The sequence below is a fragment of the Emydura macquarii genome, unplaced genomic scaffold (assembly GCF_026122565.2).
Source record: "Emydura macquarii macquarii isolate MOO-44397 ecotype Brisbane River unplaced genomic scaffold, CSIRO-AGI_Emac_v2 contig_3470, whole genome shotgun sequence".
Taxonomy (NCBI): domain Eukaryota; kingdom Metazoa; phylum Chordata; order Testudines; family Chelidae; genus Emydura; species Emydura macquarii.
This window is the reverse complement of record NW_027133607.1, coordinates 9,723,868-9,748,603: the sequence shown is the minus strand read 5'-3', so window position 1 is coordinate 9,748,603 and position 24,736 is coordinate 9,723,868. Positions and strand designations below refer to the sequence as shown.

Here is a 24,736-nt window from a genome sequence, read left to right as displayed (position 1 = left end):
GGTGGTGGCTTAGCGCCTGGGTATGTTTATTGCTTCCAAAGCAGGGTCGCTTCCGTCTTTATAACTCATCTTCCTTTTGGATTTATAAGCTGTATGAAGGGCACCTCCTCCCCCGGGTACCTGTACGTTAAGGTTCCCAATCTGATCAGAATGGCCTGCCCCTCGCACCCACAAAGCGAGACCCACCGTGACAGGAAAGCCACCCTAGCGGCACGTGCCGCTGACTGCGCAGGGCGTCTTTGTGGCGGCAGGACTTTGGGTTTGGAACTGGTCGTGGTTTTCATGCTTGCCCGGGGTTCCAGTAGTACGCGTCACGGATAGCTCGGTCTCCGTTGGCGGGCAGCGCTGCCTTCTGTGGCTGGCCCACGGCTCAAGCCCCTTGGTCTTGCTGCGACTAGCGCTAGAGAGGCAGAGACATTCCTGGGTAGCAAAGCAGGGACCACCGAGGCTGCTACGTGCTTGAGGTGACATCCAAGGTGACACTGCTTTCTGGTTTGCACCGCTCTGAAGCCGACCTGCCCCCGTTTGCTGCGTGAACTTGCCATGATTTCTCCCCGTGTCTCTGCCCCGTCCAGGTTTATCCAGCGTAGCCCCATCACCTTGCTCCGCAGCCAGGTGATCATCCCCATTCTGCAGTGGGCCATCGCCTCCACCTCCCTTGACCATCGGGACGCAAACTGCAGCGTCATGAAATTCCTGCGCGACCTCGTCCACACCGGGGTAGCCAATGACGTGAGTAACTCGGAGGTTTTCTTCTCTTAGCTGGGGGGGGGAACAGTGGGGTCACATGCACCCCCCCGCCCAGTTGGCTGATAGAAGCTGGCTATTTTGGGGGTGGGTTTGCTCGTTGCATTTATCTGTCTTGCTCTTGGAATTGCAGCTGACAGATGGACGGCTGCAAGCCAGGTGAGATTGACTCCCACCTGGGAGACCTAGCCTGCCATGTGAACCAGACCGGCCGCCTTTGCTTCCTAGCAGAGTCATTCCCCTCGTGCTGCTGCTGGAGGAAATGCATTTTAAGGCATTCCTAAGGGATGAAGCACCGCTGCCTCGGTCTCTTGTGACCCTCACGGCCAGTTCCTGGCTCCCGCTCAGGTCACACGCAACGAAAGGCTGATTCCGTTGCTCAGGGGTGGCAGACGTGGGCCTAGGTTACTGCCCTGACTCCGCAAGGGAGAAGCAGAGGTTGGGTGCCCGCTGGCATCCCCTCTCCTGCCTTTCCCAGCGCCTGTTCCGTCCTGCACGTCTGTCGCCGCAGCGAATTCTTACCCCAATGAGCAAATGGTGCTGGGAGACGGGACGGGCTCTAACAGCGGAAACGCGCCCCCGTGGGCTGCGCTCACTCGGCCCTTCTTCTTTCTGCAGCACGAAGAGGACTTTGAATTGCGGAAGGAGCTGATCGGGCAAGTCATGAACCAGCTGGGTCAGCAGCTCGTGAGCCAGCTGCTGCACACGTGCTGCTTCTGCCTGCCGCCCTACACCTTGCCCGATGTAGCCGAGGTGGTCTGGGAGATCATGCAGGTCGACAGGCCGGTAAGATTGGCCAGGCTCCTCCCCCGCCCCCGGAAAGTGAACGTAGTAGAACGCCTGACTGCAGTGAGCCCAGGTGTTGGCATAGGGAGAAGTTGGGCTGCTAGGGAGATGCAAGGGATGTGATCCAGGGAAGGGTGCAGCTGGTGATTAGCAGCTGTCAGACCATCCAGGGTCAATTTCACCACTTAAATAATAATAAAAAATGTTCTTCCATCCTTTTCTTCAATGACAGCAGTAAAGATTAACCCCCACTCCGTACTCCAACTGCCTCAACATGCTCCAAGAACACGGTGCCCTTAGCTCCCTGATTCTCGCTAGCTGGCTTCTCCATCTCTCTCCCCTTTGGTCCCATTCCTTCCTGCTTCAGGGCTTGCTTCCCACCTTATCTCCCTGCCCTCCTTCAGAGGCTGATTCTCCATTCTCGGCCCGCACAGGAAGATTGCGCTCTTGATGCGCTGATCGCGGCTACAGCAAAAGGCAAATCCTTGCTCAACCCAAGCTGGGTCTATTCCTGCTGGGTTGTGAATCACTCCACACAGTATCTGGGCACATGCAGGGCTCAGTGGCCACTTGGAATGATTCATTCTGGCTGTACAAAGACAACACTTAAAAATGAAATGTAAAAATAGGCCTTTTTACTAGCAGACTGACCAGAAACGCCACCTGGTGACGCACGGGCTGCCAGCATCTGAACCAGAACTTGACAGCAACAAAATGTTTCACTTTTTCCCACTCCAGACCTTTTGTCGCTGGCTAGAGAATTCGCTGAAGGGTTTACCAAAGGAAACAACGGGGGGAGCCATCCAAGTGACGCACAAACAACTTACAGACTTTCACAAGCAGGTGACTAGGTGAGTGAGCTCCATGTTGATTAGTTCACCAAGATATTAACATGAGTCAAGCCCACTCGCTTATCCAGGGCCAGCAACAGACCTGCCAATGGGCAGTTCAAAGTGGATGTTCATTCAGTCGTCATGGACTTTAAGGCTCAAAGGGACCATCGTGATTATCTACTCTGACCTTCTGCACATTGCAGGCCCAGCCACTCTTGTAATAGGCCCATGACGTCTGTCTGAGTTACTGAAGTCCTTGAATCATGATTTAAAGACTTCGTTACAGAGAATCCCCCTTTTCACTCTAGTTGAAATCAACAAGTGACCCGTGCCTTGATGGTGGGTTTTTGCCTTCCTCTGCAGCCCATCTCTGCTAATCTGACCCAGGGGGAAATTCCTTCCCGACCCCAAATCTGTAGATCATCTGTATTGTTCTACTACAGTGGCTGCCGGAGGTGTCCCTTAAAGAGACTTAGTGCTGCTCCTAACGCCAGCACCCCACGAGTCCTCCAGACTGGTGGTTCTTGTGCCAAGGCTGCGCTGGGATGACACGTGTAGACTCTCACCTGGTAAAACCCAGGGATCAATCTAAAATGCTCCTTTATTAAGTAAAGCTTTAAATGTAAAGGTAGAACAAACCTGCCCTCCACCCTGTTGTCACCCCCTTTAGCTGATATTTCATGGCCTTGCTCATCTGTAAGAGTTTTTACTTGTATCGGTGACTCAGAGAAGCGCAGGGGCTAATACTTATAAATCATATACCCCATATGCACACACCCCGCTCCTGTGAGGGAAGTGATCTTCCGTTCACAGGTCACAAAGGGGTTCCCCGCACTCTGACCACTTGGCTGCACCGTTCTGCTCACTTAACCGGTCAGCCAGCTCCTGGCCCAGTCAGTCTCGCTTACAACACAGATTGTTTGTTTGTACGTGCGATTGCCCCGAAAACCAAAGCACTGATTATTTCATCTGAAGTCTCTGCCTCGACACGGGTTTGTGTTCTGGTAGCACCGTGTTTTGTGACTGTAAAAGCTCAGTGCCTGTGGCCTGGCTTTTCCCAGGTGCTGGCGTTGCTCAGCTGCTCTGAAAATAACGCCCTTCGTTGAGATGCCCCTGTATGTATTTCAGCGCCTCCGTGTTTGAATGTGTTGGTCCTCATGTAACACTCTGCAAGTGGGTTGGCTGGGTGCTGCCGTTCTCTCAAGGAACGGAGGGGTGAGCTTCCTAGGCACTGAGTGAAGATGCTACTCCGCCATTTGGGTAACGAGGGCAATCATTTGGAACATGCTACAGTTTCTCTTGGTGTTAAGAGAACACTTTGGGTCAGTGATCAATTACCTGGCCTGGTATCTCATTGCCTTGCTCCTCTCTGAAAGCTCGTTCTTTGTGTCCGTGACCCCTGCAGCTTTCGGACGTTAGGGAGTCTTTATGCTATAGCTTTCCCCTGCATGCACTTGGAATCATCTCTTCGGAGAACATCCTTAGGAAACTGAATGCAGTCAGTTATTAATTTTGAGCCCATGCTCCCCTACCCCCAGATCCTGACCCATCAATTTTCAGTCTCCCAAAATCTTCACCCCGCTGGTGTTTAGTTAGTTGGATTAGCACCTGCATCCTGCACAAGCTCTGAACTATTAGAATTTGTTGAGGGAGTCAGTGATCATGTGGATAAGGGTGAGCCATGTTCTTGGCTTTCCAGAAAGTCTCTGACAAAATCCTCACCAAAGGCTCTTAAGGAAATTAAGCGGTCGTGGGTAAAGTTAAGATTTTGTCCGGTTATTTTCAGTAAAAGCCACAGACCGGTCGCAGGCAATAAACAAAAATCCACAGCAGCGGTGACCTGTCCGTGACTTTTACTAAAAGTATTTGGGGTGGGGGCCTCACAGCAGCGGCTCCGGTCGCAGCTGAAGCTGCACAGGGGAAGCACGGCTCTGATGCCAGCTCCAGCAGCAGAGGACAAAGGGAGCGCACAGCCCCACACCCATTGCTGACAATTGAAGGCGAAGTCATGGAGGTCCAGTAAAGTCACTAAATCAGTGACCTCCGTGACTATATCGTATCCTTAGTCCTGGGATACGAGGGAAGGTCTCTCCTCAATCAGTAGCTGGTTAAGAGAGAGGAAACAAAGGGCAGGGATAGATGGTCAGTTTTCACAATGGAGCGAGGTAAACTGTGGGATCCCCCAAGGATCTGTACTGGGACCTGTGCCATTCAACACATTCATTGATGATCTGAAAGGGCAGTGAACAGTGAGGTGGCAGAGTTTGCAGATGATATAAAATTATTCAAGATCGTTAAGTCCAGCGAAGAGCTACAAAGGGATCTCACAAAACTGGGGAACTGGGCAACAAAATGGCAGATGAAATTCAAGGTTGGTAAATGCAAAGTAATGCACATGGGGGAAAATAATCCCGACTACATGTGTATAACGATGGTGTTCTAAATTAGCTATTACCACTCAAGAAAGAGATCTTGGAGTAATCAGGGATAGTCCTCTGGAAACTTCAGCTCAACATGCAGCAAGAGTCAAAAAGGTTACCAGAGTGTTAGGAACTATGGGGAAAAGAATGAAAAATAAGACGGGAAAATATCAGAATGCTGCTAAATAAACGTCTGGTGCACCCAAACCTTCAATACTATGTCTAGTTCTGGTCGCCCCATCTCAAAAAGGATATCGTGGAGCTGGAGAAGGTTCAGAGAAGGGCAACAAAGATGATTGAAGGTGTGGAACTGCTTCCATGCAAGGAGAGATTGAAAGACTGGGCTGTTCACCTTAGATAAGAGACGATTAAGGGGGGTTATGATAAAATCATGAATGGTGTGGGAAAAGTCAATAGAGAAGATATTTACCCTCTCCCACAATACAAAACCAGGGATCACCCGATGAAGTGAATAGGCAGCAGGTTTAATACAAACAAGAGGAGGTGCTTTTTCACACAGCTAACCTGTGGAACTCATTGCCATGGGATACTGTGATGACCAGAAGTATAACTGGGTTCAAAAATGAACTAGATACGATCATGGTGGATAGGTCCATCAATGGCGATTAGCCAATAGGGTCAGGGACGTAACCCCGTGCTCTGGATGACCCTAAACATCTGACTGCCAGAAGCCGGGAGGGGAATACAGCTGGATCTCTGGGTTACCTGGGGCGGGGGGGGGGGGGGGTGGAATCTCCATCCCTAGAGGTTTTTAAGGCCCTGCTTGACAAAGCCTGGCTGGGATGATTTAGTTGGGGCTGGTCCTGCTTTGAGCAGGGGGCAGGACTAGATACCTCCTGAGCTCCCTTCCAACCCTCATCTGCTCTGAGTCTATGATTCTAAAATTGAGCTGTTCTGTTTGCTCCCCCGAAGCGCTAGTCCTGGCCACTGTCAGAGGCCAGATACTTGGCTCGAGGGACCATGGGTCTGTCATCTTTAACTGGGCACGTCCATTCTGCCTGCCCACACCGGGCGGGAGGGTTGCAGTTAGGTCATGTTCTTTGCCTCCTGTTCCCAACTGAGGGAGGTGGCGACACTTCAGAACTGATTGTTACGTGCCCTCACCGTGGGATCTGGCTGCTCCGCCGCTGAGCGCGCTGCATCTCGTCAAGCCCCCGGTTCCTTAGCACTCTTCAGCCATGCCTCGTTGTAAAGTCTTGCTAAATAACCAGCTACTGCGGTGGGTTTGAAGGAGCTTGTTCCCTTGAGGCTTAGTGACCTCCCCCCCCCCCCAATGAGCCCTTGGATCTCCTGCGATCAGGATCACAGCCCAGCCCCAGAGGGCCGGAGGAGGCTGCTGTGAATACGGCACAGCTCTGGGGCAGTCTGGCGAGCAGGATTCTGGTGACGGTGAGCTCCAGCCACTTCATCCTGTGCCCTTCTGTGTCTGTGCAACGAGGCTGAGCTGCAGACGTGTGGGTCGGCTGAGTTGCTTAGTGTTTGAGAGGCGCTCGGGGGTCCCTGGCTGGGAGGTGGGCAGTACCTGAGTGAGATTCTTTCCTCCAGCACCCGTGCAGCATGCCTGGGCTTGGTTTTTCAGGGCGAAGGATTGGTTCTTGAATTGCCGATCCTATAAACGCTCTGTACAAACCAAGGCCACAGGCTGCGTCCCCAGCAATCAGGAATGCCAGGCGGCCCCGGCTGGGGTGTGGAGTCCCTCCTTTTCCATCACTGAACAGGTTTTTCTTTTCTCGCATGGCGTGAGTCCGTGCAGCCTAACGCAGGGAGGCGGGGAACCCGCACGGAGCCAGGCGCCTGGCTGCCCTGCTCCGAAGCAGGAAGGGCGCTGAGATCCCAGCACCACAAGTTTGCATGTGGCCCTGTGACTCAGCAGCTGCTGTTTGCCTGGTCCGAGGGCTCTGCCCAGGCCTGCACACGGATGGGAGTTGCGTTCCTCCCGGCGGTGAAGGGGCAGATCGGCTCAGCAGGTCCCAGCCTGCCCCTCGAGCCAGTTCTGCAGCTCCCTGGCTCTTCCACGTCCGTGTGAACCTCCAGCCTCCTGTCTCCGTCAGTCGGAAATTCAGCTCAACGTCTTGCCTCCCTGAGCCCACGGCGGCCGTCTTCCTTTCACCGCTAGGTCACTAGCTCCCCTCCAGACCTGGGCCAGGTTAGAACTGGCCCCACGGCCTCCCAGCTGGGCTGCTGTTCGCAGGCCTGTGTGAAATGAAGGCGTTGTGGGGGGGCGCTGCAGGTCCTTTGGCGGCAGCCTTGGCGAAGAAACCAGCGGGGAGGGACTGAATCTGCTCTCGCTCTGCCTCTCTCCTAGGCCCTTTTGAAAGCCTCAGATGTGAGCAGTTCCTCTTCTGTCTAGTGAGAACAAACAGTGATCAACCCCCTTCCTCTGTGGGTGTGCGCTCAAATGGGGACGGGGGGTAGGCCAGGGTCCATGTCAGCCTGGGATACGCTAAAGGCGGCTTCTCAGTTGGATCTTTCACTGCTTAGCTCACTTCAAGGGCTGGATCTCCGCAGTGTGACCCGGCCCGGCCCGTCTCAGCAGGCAGGCAGTGGTCCTACTTCGCACTTGGGGAAACTGAAGCATGTTCACTGGTGAAACCAATCACACCAGCCCCCCCACCCCCCCCCAGCTTCTCTCCCTCCCCCTCCCCCCAAGCTCAGACCACCAGATCCCGCCCCCTGTCCTCGCTGAAACAAGCCTCTGGATGCTTCCCTGAAGAGTCCATAAAGTTCATGTTCTGCCCCAGGTCGCCAACCTGGAAAATCAGCGGCGGTGCCGCAGCAGGCTGCTGTCCGGGTCTGCATTTGTCCTCCTGCAAGTGTGGGGGTGGGGGGGGTTACCTTTTCCAGGAGGGTGAGAACACAGGCCTGGTTTCCCATTGCATCTCCCAGCTTCTGCTTCAGCTCAGCCTTCTCTAGCACTGGCCTGGAGCTTCCCCAGCCAGTCTGCCCTCCCCTAACGCCCGCCTTTGTCTTTCAGTGCTGAGGAATGTAAACAGGTGTGCTGGGCCCTGAGGGATTTCACCCGGTTGTTCCGATAGCTCCCGCGCTGTGCCTGCCTCCCAGGTTAGTAGGACCCCTTCTTGTCCTCCTCCGCTCCGAGCAGGTGAGTGCGCCTACCCGCAGAGGCACCCCGCTGGCTCGAACCTGTCCCCTGCTGCTGCCGATTCCAGCGCGAGCAGGGTCCGGCCTGGATTACGAGATTAACCCCTTGGTTGCGGGCGGCTGGTAAGAGTCGGCCGTGGGCAGGAACTCTGAGAAACGCCAGGCTTCTCAAACGGGGGGTCATGACCCATGACGCAGTTGCGAGGTTATTATGGGAGGGGTCACGAGCGGTCAGCCCCATGCATGTGGTAAGGATGGCCTGGCATAGGGGGGTCATCCCAGCCTGAAATATTTTCAAAGGGGATCCCAAGCCAAAAAAGTTTGAGACCCCCCCGGTATGGAGCGGTTGCAGCCTGCGGAGCATGCACTGAAACACGTCCATCACAGACTGCGTCTGGGGTGAAAGGCTGGGCAATGGCAGACGTATGAAAACCCTCGACTTCAGAAGGAATCGGTGAGACGCACCCAGACGCTAGCACACTTACCCCAGGCGCTAATTTAGCGAGAGGGAAAGCCATCCCCAAACACTGGTTAACAGAGGTCCTCAAACTGGGGGCCGTCTGAGGGGGCATGGCCAGGCCTGGCCAGCCCCATGGGGGCAGGGTGGGAACCCTACCCAGCTCCGTTCTGCCCTGAGCTCTGCTCCAGGCCCTGCCTCCGCCCCCAGCTACGGCACCTGGCCCTCAGCTCCACTGCGGCCCCTGGTTGCCCCACTCCCAGCCTTGGCCCCTGACTGTAGCCCCAGCTTAGAGAGGCGGGGGGCATGGAGTAAAAACTTTGGGGACCACTGGATTAACAGCAGTGTCACTCGTAACCAAAGGGATTAGCTACCTCTTGTGTGTTTCTCTGGCGTGTGCTATGGACCCCTCCAGTCCTTAGAGGTCTACCCTGGGAGCTGGTGGAACCTCCATCCTTAGAGGTTTTAGGGCCCGGCTTGACAAAGCCCTAGCTCGGACAATTTAGTTGGGGTGGGCCCTGCTGTGAGCAGGGGTTGGGTTAGATACCTCCTGGGGTCCCTTCCAACCCTCGTCTTCTAGGATTCTGTGAGCACACAGCTGAGGGTTGAGACACACAATCTAGCATCCTGGCGGTGATGGGCTCCTAACAGGGCTGTTTGCCGTATTAGAAGGCAAGGGGCAAGCGGTGGGTGAAAGCTAGAGTTCTGCTGGGCCTCGGAGCCCTGCATGCTGGCTGCGGGGAAGCCCTGATTTCTAGCTACGTGTTCTGTACACCATGTGGTGCTGCTGATTCGGGAGCTGCCCGTGCTGCTCGCCCTCACCTGTTGGCACCCGCCAGCTGTTAGATTCAGCAGGTTTTTCATCTGTTCTAGCTGTAAAGGGTCAGTGAGCGCTTGGGATCATGGGGTCTTCCACATCTAGGCTGAGAGTTGAGAATCAACCCATACGGATGGGAGTGAACAGCTTGATTGTGGGTATGAAACTAAGTGGGAGTTCCTAGTGGATGGGTGTCTGTCAGAAAAATCAGCAGCCCTGCTTGGTCTCTTTGATCCCAGCAGAGACAGACCATTGTCTATATCCATCCTCCTCATCCCTAAAGAGAGGGCATCTGCAGGTCAAGAGAGAATCAGGTTGGCCAGGAGGCAGGCTGAGTCATTGGTGCTTAGCCCAGGACTTATGCCTGCTGAAATGAAATCTGTTAGTCTTTAAAGTGCTCCAGCACCCTCGTCGTTATGCCAGGACTGTTGGTCATCAATACTAAATTAGCATTTGAAAGAGGGAAAAAAAAAAAAGATTTGCTTAATTTCTTCAGTGTAACTTTCAGATTCGGCTCTGGGTTGCAGCAGTGTCTTCTCCTGCCGCCTTTCCAGCTACCCTGTATTTACACCCGAATCGGCTGCCCTGTGGCGCCCACGTGTTCTCTCTTTAGAGCACCTGGCAGCCCATCTTTGTCCGCGGAAAGCACCTCACGTGCTGAGTGCAGTGGAAATACTGACTCCGCTTTCTCTCCCCTGCCAGGAATGTCTTTTTATTTAGAAGACAGGAAATAATAAAAACAAGAATGTGTCCCACAATCAGCAAACTTCCTTGTGGCCGAGGGCTCACTCGCTCTAGTGTGTACCGACAAACCCGAAGAGACGCTTCGCCGCCAGACCGTGCCCGTGAAGTTACTGTTTGTGTGTGAGGGGGCAACTCAACTGCGATAAAGATGGCTGCAGCCCAACGTATGGCATTGCAGGGGGAACGCTGCTTTCCTGATGGACTTGCTTTAAAAAAAAAAAAAAGAAAAAAGAAAGAGAAAATAAACCACCAACAAAAAAAAAACAAAAAAAAAGAGAGAAATGAAACACGAATGGAAAAAAAAATTTGCCTGGCAGCAAAAAAAAAAAAAATACAAAACAAAGTAGAAACTTTCTGTGAAATGAAAAACAAAATAAAATTGCTTAAGGAAAATGTGGGGATTAAAAATATATACCTAGCAACCCCCATTGTCTGCACTGGGAGGGGGGAAGGCCACCCAGCTGTTTAGCCCACCTCCGGCCCTCCCCGAGCTTCCTTCACTCCTCCCCCCCCATCTCAAAGAAACAGTCAAGGGGTTGGGGACCCCGTGGGGCACGGTGCTGCCGTGGGCATCCTGCCCTTCGCCCCTGTGGAGCGCACTTCCGGAGCTCTGGAAGTTGAATTAAACCTGCCCTGCCCTGCCCTCCTTAAACACCCCTTCCCCCCCACGCTAAATCTGATACCATCAACCTGTCAGCCTCCTGGACGAGAATCAGACGGGGATAGAGTGTTCTATATATTATATATATATATATTTTCTTTTTTTGGTTTGTTTTTTTTTTTTTTTAAATTTGGTTTTATTTGGGTTTTTTACCACGCCGGGGAGCGAGGAGAAAGGGGCTCTAGAGATCTCAGTGACAGCCGGGGCTGACCATTTTACTTAACAGATTGGAAACGACTCACGGGGGGACTCTCACAGTGACAAGGCGAAGACCCTGCGCAGGCGTTAGAAGTGAGCGCATGCTGTTCCGTCTGGTGTTGTAGCCATCTCGAGAACAATAAAAACAAAACACAAAAAAAAATACAAAAACAAAAAATAAATTAAAAAATTCAACTCGTGGGTTTGTGCCTGGTGTTTTGAAGCTGGCTGCAGGCCTGGTCGCGCCGCGCCGGAAGGGGAGAAGTGACTGCTGCTGTTCTGGCTCGGAAATCCCCATCCCACAGTCGGCGCTCTCGTTCTTTACTGAGAGCACAAAGGCAGTTGTCTCGGCCGCCAGCAAAGGGTCAACCCGGTGCAGGCGAGTTGGACGGGACGCTGGAGAGCGTCATTGACTTTCTGTGCTTAACCTGGTCTTCAATGTTTAACCCTCTTCTCCAAACGCACTGGCGTCTGCTGCTCCAGGGAGAGAATTCGCTTCTCCCATGAGCACGTGCAGTAGCATTCCCGCACGTGCCTGGCTTTATTGCTGTCCTCTCTTTATAATCCTGGATCGTCCCTTTGAGCATTACACGCCAGCGTCCCTGCTTCACAGGAGCGTGGGCAAGGTCTGGTGGGAATTGCTGACTTTTATGACAAAGTCAAGGTGCTTTTTTACTGCCCCACCGTGTGCTTTTGATAAGGGCGAGTGTGAACTCATTTCAGTGCCTGCTGGTAACTCTGCCAGGGCCATTGTGGAAATGCAGCACAGCTCCTGCTAAAGGTTTAGGTGATTGGGGCTGGAGGAGCCGCAGTTAAATACTATCTGAACAGCCAGTCCATGGTTCCTCTGCTTGACGCAGGCCAGGGCCGTCCTGCTGGAGCTGCCCTGCCCCGCCCCGGGGGGTAAAGGGCAGAGAACTTGCAGAGCTACAGACTTTTGCTGTGAGACATCTCTCTGTCTGTGCTGCGAGGGGATGGGGAGCCGTTTCCTTACCCGGACAGGACCGTGCGCATCCCCTCCGAAAGGGTGGCGTCCGCACAGGGGCTGGGTTTCACCAGCTGGTCGTATGCCCGTCGTTGCTGGGATCAGGCGTGGCCCCACTTCCGCCAGCCAAGGAAACGTGACCCGACCCCGTGCTACAACCTGCCGGGAGCGGGAGCCGTTGGCCAAGCTCAGGTTTACAAGCGCTGGGTCTTGGGTGCTCTGAGCCAGCACTGGCTTCGTGGGAGGCGGGCTGAGGTGACAGCCACGCCAAGCCCCGCTCCTGTCCCGCCATGTGGCTCCCCAGCCAAGCGAAAGTGGCTGCATTTCCCTTGTGGCACAGTCCGTCGCCAGAGAAGGCCACATGGCAACTTCTGCAGCTGGCCTGCGCCCCCAGAATCTCCCCAGCAGGGGCCGGCCTGTGCTCGCTCTAGAAACGGGGAGCGTCCCTGCCTCGTGCAAACCCCCAGAAAAAGGCTTCCCGAGCTCTGAGAGTTGGAGATGAAAGACTGCGGGGGGGGGGGGGTGCAAACGAAGCGGGACCCCCCTTCCCTGGGCAGCATGGGCGGCAGTGTGTGGACCAGAGGGGGGAAGAATACAACGGGGGCAAATAATTGGCGCTAGCGTGGTGGGCTGGGCCCCGTGCCAGCCAGCCGCCAACGCAGGAACTCCAGGACTAGTGCAGCGGTTCCCAAACGCCCCCACCCTGAAACGCCCCCGGCTGCAGACGGAAGCAGGTGTCACACTTGGAGGCCGTGCTGGCGCTGGAGTGGCTCTGGGGCAGCCCCTCCTCCCCCAGGAGCCAGTGGACGCTGGGCTCGTGGGCATGCGTCCTGCTCTGGGGTCTCGGTGTGCAGGCGGCTACGGCAGCACAGTTACAAAGAGCCAGGCTGGGCCCAAGCTCTTCCTAAGCCATTGCCACGGCATGAAACCTTCCGCCCGCCTGTGGGCATTGAAATGCGGGCGGGTCCCTGGTGTCCTAGCCTGGCTGCAGGGCCGGGGCCCTTGTTACCCATGAGCAGCAGCGGCAGGGCCCCCCCGTTCACTGTGCTGGAGCCCCAGGCGGGGGTGCTTGGGGCAGGTTACGCTGGCCCTGGCCACACTAACCCCCTCGCCCCAGGGGCTGACGAGAGCAGGGCCCGACGAGCAGCTGTCGGACCAATTCTCCCCGGGCTGGGCCTCCCTGAGTGCTGCGGCTGACGCAGACCACGAGCCAGCTCCTCTCCCCACTGCAGGACGGGCTGGGCCCCGAGCGCCCGCTCAGCGGTAAAAGGTCTGGGGAAGCGCCGGGGCTCTGAGCGGGGCTGGTGCGTGCGGACACGCCAGCTCCCCTCCTGCAGGGGTGAGCGCCGGGCGAGGGACGCCTTCCACACACACACACACGCAGACGTACGCAAGGGGTGGCTTTTATTAACAGCTGAGCACCTCCCTCGCGGCGTCTCTGGGACAGGCCAGTTCCCGAGGGGGCCCGTGACTCCAGCTCCCGCGAATACAGCATCGCGTCTGGCTCAGCCACGCCCGCGGGCTGGACCCGGCACAACGGGCCGGCCAGACGGCACGTGAGGAAGTGGCTCCCACCGTCTCTTTCCCTCCATCGCAGGCGCTATGGCGCGTGGGGCCTGGGCCGCAGCCTCGTGTTTTCCCAGCAGGCGACGGGCCGGGCCGGCCTCCAGCCGTCCAGTGCAGGAAGGGCCCCCGTCCGCCCGCCCCTGTGCAGCAAAACGGCGGGTCCGGAGCCAGGAGCAGCCAGCTGAGCCGGGCTACACGGACGGGCCCGGGGGGCGTCAGCGTGCCTCGTCTCCCCCTCCTCGGGGCCGGCCCAGGCGGGCGCCCGTCAGCGGGCAGGGGGAGCGGGTGAGCGTGCGCGACGTGGCCCCCGTCCTCACTGCTGCATGCTGTTGGCCTGCATGGCCCAAGCGCCCGGGCCCGGCTCCAGGGGCTGGGCCGGGTGGGCCTGAGGGGGAGCCTGCAGGCTCTGCTGGTTTTGCCAGAGCTGGTGCAGCTCCTTGAACTGCTCCACCATCTTGTCCTTCAGGTCCGGGTGGGAGATCTGCAGGCGGATGCTGTCGGCCGACCAGGAGAGCTCCCCGGAGAACATCTCCAGCAGGATCCGGGCGGCCACCGGCACCACCTGGGCGGCAGATGGAGAAGGCAGTAGCTAGCCCTGCTCCCCTCCGCAGCTGGATCGCCCCTGCCCCCTCGCAGCCTCCACCCCCATCCGTCTGCCCCCCACTTCCCGGGGAGGACCCTGGGCTGTCTGGCGTCCCTACGGCAGCCCCTGCGCCCCGCGGGGTAACAGCTGCGAGTAGGCTGGATTGTAAGCTGCGTGGGGCAGGGACCCGGCTGCTCAGGCTGGGAAGTACCCAGCACGCACTGGAGCAGGGTTAGACGAGCTGAGCTTGTCCCAGGGTGGAGAGAGGCCGGTGACCGAGTTTCCCACAAGGGTTCCCGGCCCAGTCCTGATCAGCTTCCGCCCTGCTGCTCCTGGGCCAGCCCCCGGGCTGCGCTGGTGACCCCAGGCATGGCTGGGGGCGTGGGGAGGGTATTGCACACAGCCCTGGCCCTCACGGCTCTCCCTTTCCACGCTGTGGGCTTCCCCTGGTCCCAGCCCCTCGGCCTTCTCCGGGACCCCAAGGGCTATTGCTGCAGGCTGGGCAGGAGAAAGGGGGAAGAGGGCAAAGCCAAGCCAGCGGGGTGCCCCTGGCAGACAGGACCCCGGGGAGGACAGGATCCCTTACCTGGACAGTGATGAGTTTCTTTTCTTTGGGCTTCTGGTCGGGCCATTCCTCCCCGAAGCAGAAGAAGATTTCGAAGGGGGGCGGAGTGCTGGTCTGGCCCTTCTGGAACAGGATGAGACCTAGGGAGCCCCACAGCAGACATGCATGAGGGGCAGGACCCCCTGTGGCCCCCTTTCCGGCCCACCTCCCATCTAGTGACTCCCCCCTGGCCAGCAGCGTGGGAGGGGACGGGGCCAGAGGAGAGTGGAAATGGGCCCTGGGAAGGCAGGCAGCTGGGCCCTAGGGGCAGCAGACAGGGAAGCTGGGGGAAGCCAGAACCTTTCCGGGGGAGGCCAGGGTGCCCCGGCCCCTCCTCTCACCGTTGAGGAAGCTCTCCAGGCTGAAGAGTTTGATCTTCCTCTCCCGCTCGATGGGGTTGGGGCCGGCCCGCGCGGCGGCGCAGGGCCCCGTCCAGAAGACTTTGCACTGGCACAGCCGGACGGCGTAGATGTCCTGGCCCTGCAGCTCCAGGATCAGGCCCCGGTCCATGACGTCCAGCAGCTGGTGGGTGTAGAAGCGCTGCTTCTCGTTGGGGATGTGCTCGGTGCTGGGGAAGCGCACCTGCTCCAGCGTGACGGGCCCGAAGAGCTCCACCTGCTCGTGCGTGGGCTCCAGGTGGCTGTGGAAGAGGCGGCAGCCGTGCGGGTTGCTGATGGTCAGGGAGTTGGCCTGCCTGCCCCGGTAGTGGAACTTGATTTCCAGGTCGGTCACTGGCCGGGGCAGAGCGAGAGGAGCCGGTTAGCCGGGGACAGCTCGGGGGGGGGACCCCCGCTAGTCCTGGCGCCCCCACTTCTCCCCCGTCCCGCCAGCCACGCGCTAGCGGCCCCGCTCGGAGATCCCCGGCGCCAGGCACTGCCCAGGAGACGGCACTTACGGGGCAGCATGTGCGGGCTGATGAGAAGGTTCGGGATGAACTGGTCCATGGGCTGCAGAGGCAGGTCCTCAGGGGGCAGGTCCTGCAGGCCGCCCGGCCCCCCCACGTTGCCAGGGACCAGCGCGGCCAGGGCCAGGCTGCCGGCCGGGTCGGCGATGCTCTGCGGGGGCAGCTCCCCTCCCGCCACGAAGGCGCCGGCGGGGGGAGGCGGGGGCACCGCGCCGTCCGGAAGGAGGAGTTCCTGGTGGCCCAGCGCGGGGAAGGCTCGGTTCCCGCAGGGGTTGGGATACTGGACTTCCTGCTTCAGCCAGGCGTAGGAGGAGACCGGCTCCACGCCCTGGGCAGGATCTGCAAAAAAAAAAAAAAACCACCCGGGCTCAGGATCCCCCCGCCCTGCCCAAGCCAGCCGGGCCCGGCTCCAGCCCGCGACACCCAGGCCCTGGGGGCTGGCTGGCGTGCCAGGGCTCCCTCGGCGCACGGCCCCGGCAAATCCAGAGCAAGGGCCCTGGCCCGCACGAAGAACAAAGGAGGAAAACCAGCGACCCTTCGGGACGGGAGCTGGGTCCTTTATCCCCCCACAGCAGATGAGTCCTTGGGTAGAGGGCAAAGGAGAAGCAGCCCCCGGGCTGTGACAGCCGAGACCCCCGGGCGCTGTGGTAGCTGGGACCCCCTGCTCGGGGGACAGGCCCAGCCCGTGACTGGGGGGGGACAACCCCAGGTCTCTCCCTGCAGCTTTCAGGCCCCCGTTGGAGTGGGGCAGGAGGGGGGCGGCAGGCTGCTGAGTAAGCACAAAGCCTCCTCTTCCCCCGCCTTGCCCCCGGGCATGGGAGTCAGACCGCTCGTCCTGCCGGCTGCGGGCACGGGGGCGGGGGCAGAGGGGACGTGCCCCCCTCCGCTGCTTCCTTCACGAGGCCCAGCCTGGCACCAGCAGAGGGGCTTTGTCCCTGGGGGCTCGGCAGATCCAGCCCAGCCCCCTCCCTGGGTGCCCCACGCGCCCCAACCCCCCAGCACTCACCCGCGATGCTCAGCGTCGTCATTTTCTGCAGCTGTGGGAGAAAGGGACGGAGCTCAGCCCCCGGGGCAGCGTACGGAGGGGGGCGCCCCAGGGGCCAGCCACAGAGCCAGAGGAAGGGGGCAGCCAGAGGGGGAACCCCTGCCCCAGGGACTCAGCAGGCAGCCCACGAGCACCGACGTGGCGCTGTTTGGGGGGGGCAGGACAGGCCCGGGCAGCTGCACCATGTGTCTGGGCGTAATGGTGGGCGCCCCACCTGGCCCTACGGCCACGAGGGGCAACCGGGCCCACGGCCCCAGCCCTGCCCCGGCAGGGGCGGTGTGCGCCCGTGCCCGCCCCGCCGACGGCTTCGCTCACCTCCTCCTCCTCCTCGCCCGGGCAGCAGCTGGGATCATCCCCGGCCAGCGAGTCTGCAAGGGAGACACACGGGGGGGCGGTGCGCAAGTCACGGGGGGGGTCACGGGGCCCGTTAGCTGCAGGGGGGGTCAGTGCAGGAGGGGTGGGGGGTGAGGGAGGGCGGCGGGGGGGGGGGGGGGGGGGGGGACTCCAGCAATTCTCCTCCCTGCCCCCTCTCGAGTAAGAAGCGGGGACGGGAGCCGGAAAGACACGACCCTCCTGGAAAACGACGGCCCCCATTTGCGTAGGGCCTAACTAAAAGCGACGCTCGGCGCGGGCCTCCCCCCCCCCCAGTCAGCGCGAACGGGGCGTGTTTCGGCCGACCGCCCCCTCCCTGGCGGCCCGGTTGGAAGCCGTGTCCCCGGCGGCGGTACCTCCGTTGGGCTGCTGGCCCTCGCACACCTCGTAGATCTTGTAGGGCTGCAGGGGGGTGTCCTTGGTGCCGTCGTAGATCAGCTTGAACTCCCGGCTCTTGTTCAGGGCGCAGCGCAGGTTGGCCTTCCACTTGGCCGGGTCCGGCTCGTCCACCCCTTCGTTGTACTTGCCCGTCTCCTTGGCCCAGGCCTGGCAGGGAGGGGGGTGCGGGGGGGCGGTCACGGAGCCGGGTCACGCCGGGGCCCCAGCCCAGCGCCGGGGAAATCCAGCTTTTGTCCCGGACGGGTCGGTGATGAACGGCCCCCCCAGAACTGCGGGGGGAGAAACCGAGGCCCTTCCAAACCCTCAGGGCCGAGCCCCCTCCCGCCCAGTGCCAGTCTGCTGCAGCGATGGCCGCGGGGGCTCAGCCCCCGGCTCGGTCGCTTGCCTAACCCCTCGGGCACCCTCCCCTGTGCAGATGCCAGCCTACGACCCGCCCAGCCCCGGGGGAGGGGGCCACCCAGGACAGCAACTCCAGAGACTCCCCGAGGGGGTCAGCTCAAATCGTGCCCATCACCCAGCTCACCCCGCTCCTTACGTGCCCCGCAGGGCGGCCCCCCCCCCGAGCTGTACCACGCCCGCCCCACCCCCCCCGGGCAGTCACCTTGAAGACGGTGTTCTCGTCGTCCTGCGTGGGCACGTGGCGGGTGGCGTGGCGCCAGGGGATGCAGAAGAGCTGGCGCTCGGGGTTCACCCACTGCAGGCCCGGGTACTTGTTGCTGTTCACCTGGGCGATGAGCCAGGGCTTCAGGCGGATGCGGCGGGGATGCGCGTTCATGGCCACTCACGGCCCGCAGGGCCCCACTGGCCACCAGCCTGCACCGAGAGGGAGAGATGGTTACAGGGCCGGGTACCCGTGGGCGGGGCAGAGGGCAGGGATAAGGGGCAGGAGGAGGGCAGAGTAGGGGGAAAAGCGGGGATAATAATTGGAGGGGGGCAGAGCTCACGCTTCCCCGTTTTTTAATAGACTCATAGAAACGTCAGGCTGGGAGGGACCTCGAAAGGGCCCTGGCCCCCGGCGCTGAGGCAGGACCGAGTAACCTGGGCCAAGCCCTGACGGGTGTTTGTTCTTTTCTGTTTTTTCCAATTCAATTTAATTCGATCGCGTAGGACCCGGCTTCCGCGAACACAGAAAGAAAAACCGCCACATCTAAAACAGCAGCAACATCTAGAGCGGTGTTTCTCCCCCTTTTTGATACCAGAGACCGGCTTGCTGCCTTCCTAACGAGGGTCAGGGAGAGGTCCGGGACCGGCGCCGGTCCACAATCGGGGGAACACTGACCTAGACGATCCATTGAAATATCAGTCAGAATCCAGCAAAAACTGTCTTCAGTGCAATGCTAAACGGACAAAAACAGCCACCGATGTGATTACTGCCGAGGACCGAGAAAAAACTAAAAACCTTATCTTTTGAGATGGAGATCAAAGTTCTGTTTCATACAAAAGAGGTAAAATCCCACGTGCTCTCGGCAGCTGGAAAATTCTACAATCCAAAAGAGAATGAGGGAGATCTTCCCGCACTCCAGATTTACATGGGCAAAAATGAAGATGGGAAGGAACTTTTCCACCCTTTGCAGGACGACAGTTTCTATGATTAGGAATCTTAGCAGAGTCTATTCCTTACTTGACGGGGGTTTGACAACTCATTCAAATGTGGTTCAAAACCATGGGCCGTCTTCAAAGCAGAAAACCCAAAGGCAAACTTGGAATCATGAATCGTAGCCAGTTTGTTCATCTTGGGCATGGTCTGTCATGCTCTGTTTGAGTAGCTGATTACCTCAATTAAAGGATCTCAACAATAAAGTGAGTAACAGAAAAACCCAACCTAGCTATAATAAATCGGAGAGTCTTATACCATGGAAGTAAGGAGCACACAGATTGTTCTTCCATCTCCTGTCGGCAAAGAAAGGGGCCATTTATAATCTGGAAGAGGACAGATTTTAGACCAAAATTTAAGAAAAGCAATACAAGCTCTACTAACTTACAGAAAAAACACGCCCTCTCCATGTAAAAGCGAAGGATGGGTAGAGTTTGGGAGAAATAAAAGTCCCCTGAAAAAATTATTTTGAACTATCTCTAAGGCCAAATTTCCACCCCATAGAGCATCTGCAATAGTATTTTTGCATTAAAATTCTTAGCGCTGAGGGCAACTCTGTTCCCACCATAGAAGTGGGTAAAACAGAGCAGAATGAAGGGCCTTTTGGTTTAAGTTTATATTATAAGGGGACCAGGGGTCCAAGTGATAAAACTTTATCCCATAATAATTAAAAGCAGAGATTCGTTCTACAGGGTAGCCTTCCTATCGCCCACTCCATTTGCGGAAGGGTTCTTCCCAAAAATCATGACCTTGGTCTTATAATTAAGAACCAGGTCTTGAAAGTTATAACAAGAAGAAAAATGAGATAACAGCTGGCGGAGTTAGCAATAAAACAACCGTGTCATCGGCATATGACAATCCTTAATTTGGGGCGGAGGGAAATTATCTCCTGTTTAAACATCCACCACTTCATTAATATAGAAATTAAAAAGAAGATGAGCTAGAAGGCATCGCTGGCATATTCCCCTAGAAACAGGGAAAACAGTTGATTTTAGTTCTTATATTGCCAAGGTAGAGCCTCCACAATGCTCAGAAGTCTTAGATCATTGTCCATCCTTCTTACTTTCACCCGAAGTTTGTCTCGAGTAATAGAACCAAATGCCGTCTTTAGAGCTATGAAAGCAACATACAATCTAGTACCGTTACCCACAGCACATTTATACATAACATAGGATAAAATAAAGCAGTCATCAACAGTGGCTCCACCAGCCCTGACACTGGACTGCTTTTACTGAGATAAATTAGCCGCTAAAGCCCATATTTCAAGTTTAGCTATTAGAAATATGGAATACATTTTCCCTGCCACATATGACCAATGAATACGTCTATATGAAGCAGGATTCTTTCTATCCCCTTTTTTAAAACTAGGAACTATAATGCTGGCTATCCAGCCAGACGCAATCCATCCAATATGGTTAATGACCGTAAATCATTTAGCCAAGATGGGGGAAGCACCAATTAAGATTCTCCTGAAAAATTTCACTTGGGAGAAAATCATCCCCTGGAGTTTTTCTCTGTTGTTGGGCTACAATAAATGACTGCATGTTACCGTCCGTTACAGAAGGCCGGAGTGATCAATCAAAGAGAGGATTGCTCATTGCACCAACTGGCAGAATCAAATCAAAAACTGGTCAAGGGGAACCACAAAAGCCCTGGCTAAAGCGTACTCTCCGGGCTCCATCACGAATACGGGAGAAAGTCTACTCCAGCACCCAAAGCCACCATCTTCCAAAATGGGGAAGAACTTTTAGGTTTAGTCGCTGCTTCAAAATCCTTCCACTAAGAAGGATATTCCTGGGGGGGCGAGAGGATCAGAATACAGATTTATATCTTCTTCTGGCCTCTACTCAATTCTGAAGTAAACGAGCAGAGGGATTGTAATAGCTACACGCACTAGAGCAGACGGCTCCGTCCCAGTCCGCATCAAACCAAGTGCACTGATCTTTGGAAGCGTTTTTGGAACAGCAAAACCCGGAATGCGCTGGTTTAGAGACAAGGGGTTGCCCGGATTTCACCAGCAGCTCGTGTGATTCACAGATTAAGAAGGAATTCTCAGACTCAATGACGACGCCTCGGAGACACCTAACATCCGCGGCGTCCACTCTCCTCAGTGATGTGTTCCACCCCCCAACAATAATCAGCGGTGGCACAGAACCCTCCAAAAACGGTCACATTTGTATTCCTGGGCACCCCCCCTACAACCACTTTGTTCCAAAGCGGGTAATTAAGGCCTCCCCATCGTCCATCAGATTAAATACAACTCTCTCTAGAGAGAGCCCATCAAGCACAACCATAGCACGACGCTGAACCTGTTCCTCTAACCCTCCCGGGACGGGGGTCCACAATCTCCCTTGGAAACCTCTGCCAGGGCTTCCAGCTCCCCGGAGAGTTAGAGAGTTTCCCTACCATCTCCCCTAAACCCGCCCTGCTGCAGCGTGAGCCCCCCCTACTTCTCGTCCCAGCTTCGGTGGAGACGGAGAACAATCGATCGCCTGCCAGCACCTGCTACCGTCCAGTTCTTGTCAAGCAAAGCTGCATTCAGGCGGGGAAGGGCCCGTTCCCCACCCCCAGATCCCCCCAGTGCAGGGGCAGGGCTGCTGGCTCCCAGTGCAGGAGGGGATCCCAGAAGCGGGGGCTCATGCCGGGAAGGAGGGGGGGGAGCCGTGGGGAAGTGGGCCGGGCGTGCTGAGTTGGATGAGCACAGGTGGGCCCTGGGGCTCTGACAGGGACGGGCTCCCTGCCACCGGGGACTGGGCGCTTGCTCAACAGCCTGGGGGTGGCGGCTTCTCCTTCCAGTTCTGCTTCCGCTTTCGCCCTCTGCTGCAGGACGCCAGGGGCCTTGCCGCTGGGGACGCGAAGGGGAAAAACCAACCCCAGGAGCCCAGCCGCCGAAGCACCCACCCCAGCACCAGCCGCCCCCGGCCCGACACGCCAGCTCTTCTGCCACCCGACAGAGCAGCGCGTCGCTGAGGGGCTGCCCGGCCCGGACCCTGAGGTCCCCAGAGCTCTTGGGAGTCCAAAGATCTTTTTTAGCACCGCCTGACGTCCCCGGGGCATGCTGGAGGAGGGCCCGGCCGGCTGACAGATCTCAGACATCACTGGACGGGAGGGCTTCCAGCGCAGCCTGCAGGGATCCATCCTTGGCCTGACGCTGGGTGAACCGGGCCCCGATCAAACAAAATGTGTTTTAATGCTGCCAAACACAAAGTTCTATATCCAGGACCGAGGAACGCAAGCCCCGCCCACCGAATGGGGGTCTGGAGCCTCCAAAGCAGGGACCCTGGGGGGGATCCAGGGGGTCGCAGTTGATAAGCAACTCAAGATGAGCTCCCAGGGCGATGGCTAACGTGACCCGTGGATGTACAAAGGGGAGTTGTGCGTCGGATCAGGGAGGTGATTTGACCTCTCTACATGGCCTCGGTCAGACCGTTCCTGGGACACGGAGCCCCGTCCTCGTGTCCACGCTTTAAAACGGAGGTTGGAAATCTCAGTGGGTGCAGAGAAGAGCCACAACAAATGATTCAAGGACTGGAGAAAATGCCTGAGAGGGAGAGGCTTGGAGGGATTGTTCGGTCTAGCTAGCTTATCGAAAGAAGATGTAGAGGTGACTTGATGACAGTGCGTGAGAACCGTCACAGGAGAGAACACCAGCTCCTCCGGCGCTCGCTCTTTTACTCACCAAGACAGAGCAAAAAGCAGTGGCTGGAAGCTGAAGTCAGACAACCTAAAATCAGGCACATACCACGACCCGGGAGCGTGATTCACCACTGACACAAACTACCGAGGGACTTGGCAGTTTCTCCGTCGCTTGGTGTCCTCCGATCCAGCCCGCCTGCCTTTCTGGAAGATTTGCTTTAGCCAAATATACGTTCTTGGGCTCAACACAGGGTGATGGGGTGAAAGGTAAGGGCCTGTGGTACAGGAGGACGGAGTAGATGAGCTAATGCTGCCTTCTGGGCCTCACCTCTTTGACTCCGTGAACCTTCTTACACACAAAACAAGTCATGTTATTGACAAGATATTAAGGGGGCGGGGGAAACTACTGGTTTTTGTAGGTCCTACAAAAAACACACTCTGCGTCACAGGTGCCGGCTGACAGACTCTGGCTACGGCTGGGATGATGAGGGGGAACTGGCAGGAGGCCAGGTTCCTCACAGCTCTGGGACAACGGCGGTGCCAGTCGGAGGGGAGTCGTCGCTGATGGCGGAAATGGATGAGACGCAGCCGGACTTTCCCCTCCCCCTGAGCTTCTGAGAGAGGAATTGCAAATAAGCCAGGGGAAGGGTGAGAGGAAAGGGCAGGGGGGTGGGCCAAGAAGGAGGGAAAAATCCCTCCCCCCACCAGCCGGGTGTCACCACCCCCCCCAATCTGAAATGGCGCCCCTGTGCTGACCGCGCCCCCCACAACCCTTGGTCCCTGCGGGGCTATTCAGAGGCTGCTCCGTGGGTGTTTTACTCACCCACCCTCAGTCCAGACCCGGCCCCGCAGCCCCTGGCTCTGGGGGTACCACTGGGTCCTCCCTCACGCATACATCGGGGTGCCCCCACACATTCATTCCACTCCCCCCCCCATAGCACCCTTTGAATACAGCCCAGGTGGGAAGCGCCCGACAGCAACTGGGAGCCAGTGGAAATGAGACAGGGGCACGGCAGGGACAACGGGGCCTGGAGATCTACCCGGACTGCGAGTTTAACCGTACACAACGGGCGTGCAGCCCTCGCATGGCCCCCGCCGTAGAACAGCCGCCGTGGAGGGGAACAGGTGCAAGGCGTCCAGACAGAGACACCTGATTAACCTGCACCCACCTGGCCACGTCGCCATCAGCCCAGGACTGCTGGAAACGGTGCTCGTTAAAAACAGAAGAGGCGGAACCGGCGATTCATGAGCTGGAGTCGGTGTGTCGGACATTAGGCCGAACTGGGGGACGATATCACGAGGGGAGGGGCTGTTCCACTCCCTTTCGGGGTCCTTAAGGAGAGAGACGGGGGGAAAGAAAGAACAGACAGGCGAGAACAGGCGGAGACTCCAAGTTCTGAAGTAAGCGTCACCATCCCGGCAGTCACACCCGCGGCCCAGCTCCTGGGACCCCAGACTGTCTTTATCCTAACCCCAAGGGACGTCCTGACCCGCGTGGGCTAGAGAGAGGGACCCAGATGAAACCACCACCCCAACTGACTCCGGCTTCACTTCCTGTCTTAATTTGTTCCCAAGCGTTGCTGGGCGCTGTGAAGCAGCTGCCATGTTCCACCTCAGAGGTGGCTGCATTTCAATGGTGGGTGTGTAATTCTTTGACATGCTGGGCAAGATTCTGCCACCCGTCCTCTCGTTGAGTAGTACCTCACCCACCAACTAGCCCTAAGGAGGTCTGTGGGGCAGCACGCAGACTAAGGCACCAACCAACAGGAGTCAGAGGGGCAGACTCTGGGCTGTTATTATTTTATTCCCCAGACAAACATTTAATTTCCCAAGAGTCCCGGTTGCTCAAGCGCATTTCCTCTGGACGCAACCACTGCGAATTCAGCAAAACGGCTGCTGAGGCCACACGTCCACCTCCACCCGCAGCCCAGCTCACGGGCCTGGCTGAACTCACCCGCAGACTCCTCCACCCCACAGCAAACTCCCCCTCGGGTCAAAAACTCCCGCCCCCGGCGAGATGAAGGCATGTGTTCCACAGACATACGTGACCCGGTCAGGTCAATCACGAGTTATTTGCAAAGGAGGCTGGGTTGGGCCCCGCTGACAAGTACAGGATCTCGTGTACATACATCACCACGGCTTGTGACATGCTCATTATCAGACCATTGATCTTAGCGGCGTCTGTGGGCCTGCTTCCCCTAGGGCCCTGCACCTTGCGTCGTCTCTTACGTTAGGTGCAGGGTGGCCAACTCCCTGGATAGCGGG

At 57.5% G+C, this 24,736-nt stretch overlaps 2 protein-coding genes across 5 annotated transcripts in view; one reads left to right on the top strand and one right to left on the bottom strand.

The window, feature by feature from the left end:
• The window catches only part of TNPO3 (transportin 3), an 83,717-nt gene extending 71,990 nt beyond the window's left edge, over positions 1 to 11,727 (top strand). For both annotated transcript variants that reach the window (XM_067534986.1, XM_067534987.1), the window contains exons 19-23: positions 576 to 732; positions 1,366 to 1,533; positions 2,272 to 2,384; positions 7,782 to 7,867; positions 9,883 to 11,727. In XM_067534986.1, the coding sequence (XP_067391087.1) occupies positions 576 to 732; positions 1,366 to 1,533; positions 2,272 to 2,384; positions 7,782 to 7,842 (499 nt within the window). In that variant the 3' untranslated portion in view covers positions 7,843 to 7,867; positions 9,883 to 11,727. The remainder of the gene's footprint in view (positions 1 to 575; positions 733 to 1,365; positions 1,534 to 2,271; positions 2,385 to 7,781; positions 7,868 to 9,882) is intronic.
• An 853-nt stretch (positions 11,728 to 12,580) lies between these two features.
• IRF5 (interferon regulatory factor 5) overlaps positions 12,581 to 24,736 on the bottom strand; it is a 31,652-nt gene continuing 19,496 nt past the window's right edge. For all 3 annotated transcript variants that reach the window (XM_067534989.1, XM_067534990.1, XM_067534991.1), the window contains 8 exons: positions 17,843 to 18,054; positions 17,199 to 17,388; positions 16,786 to 16,838; positions 16,432 to 16,462; positions 15,417 to 15,764; positions 14,863 to 15,252; positions 14,504 to 14,622; positions 12,581 to 13,896 (listed from right to left, as the gene is read on the bottom strand). In XM_067534989.1, the coding sequence (XP_067391090.1) occupies positions 13,648 to 13,896; positions 14,504 to 14,622; positions 14,863 to 15,252; positions 15,417 to 15,764; positions 16,432 to 16,462; positions 16,786 to 16,838; positions 17,199 to 17,388; positions 17,843 to 18,016 (1,554 nt within the window). In that variant the 5' untranslated portion in view covers positions 18,017 to 18,054 and the 3' untranslated portion in view covers positions 12,581 to 13,647. The remainder of the gene's footprint in view (positions 13,897 to 14,503; positions 14,623 to 14,862; positions 15,253 to 15,416; positions 15,765 to 16,431; positions 16,463 to 16,785; positions 16,839 to 17,198; positions 17,389 to 17,842; positions 18,055 to 24,736) is intronic.